Source organism: Fulmarus glacialis, unplaced genomic scaffold (assembly GCF_000690835.1).
Source record: "Fulmarus glacialis isolate BGI_N327 unplaced genomic scaffold, ASM69083v1 scaffold6840, whole genome shotgun sequence".
NCBI classification, from domain to species: domain Eukaryota; kingdom Metazoa; phylum Chordata; class Aves; order Procellariiformes; family Procellariidae; genus Fulmarus; species Fulmarus glacialis.
In genome coordinates, this window is record NW_009189464.1 from 10,507 (window position 1) to 10,778 (window position 272).

The window sequence follows — 272 nt, forward strand, 5'->3', positions numbered from 1 at the left end:
CGCGGGTCCCGGGCTCCGGCCAAGGGATGAACCCTGCTGGTCGCCGCCCCCCGCTGCCAGGCTCTGAGATGGAGAAGGTTCCCCAGCCAAAAACAGCCGAGAGAGACTCTCCTCCAAAATCCGAATCTCTCTCTGCGAATGACCTGGACCTCCCCCCTCCGGACTACCCGACCTGTGAGGACGACTGGAGGGACGCCAGCAACCTGAGCAGGCTGCGGCACGAGCTCTCGGCCCTCCTGCGCTCCCCTCGGCGGGAGGAGAGGCCGCTGGAG

General features: G+C 67.3%; 1 protein-coding gene across 1 annotated transcript in view; it reads left to right on the plus strand.

Moving 5' to 3' along the window:
- The window catches only part of LOC104079902 (uncharacterized protein C6orf132 homolog), a gene marked incomplete at both ends in the record, with an annotated part of 6,902 nt that overhangs the window by 6,059 nt on the left and 571 nt on the right, over nucleotides 1-272 (plus strand). Inside the window, one exon of the mRNA XM_009582093.1 lies at nucleotides 78-265. Within this exon, the coding sequence (XP_009580388.1) occupies nucleotides 78-265 (188 nt within the window). The remainder of the gene's footprint in view (nucleotides 1-77; nucleotides 266-272) is intronic.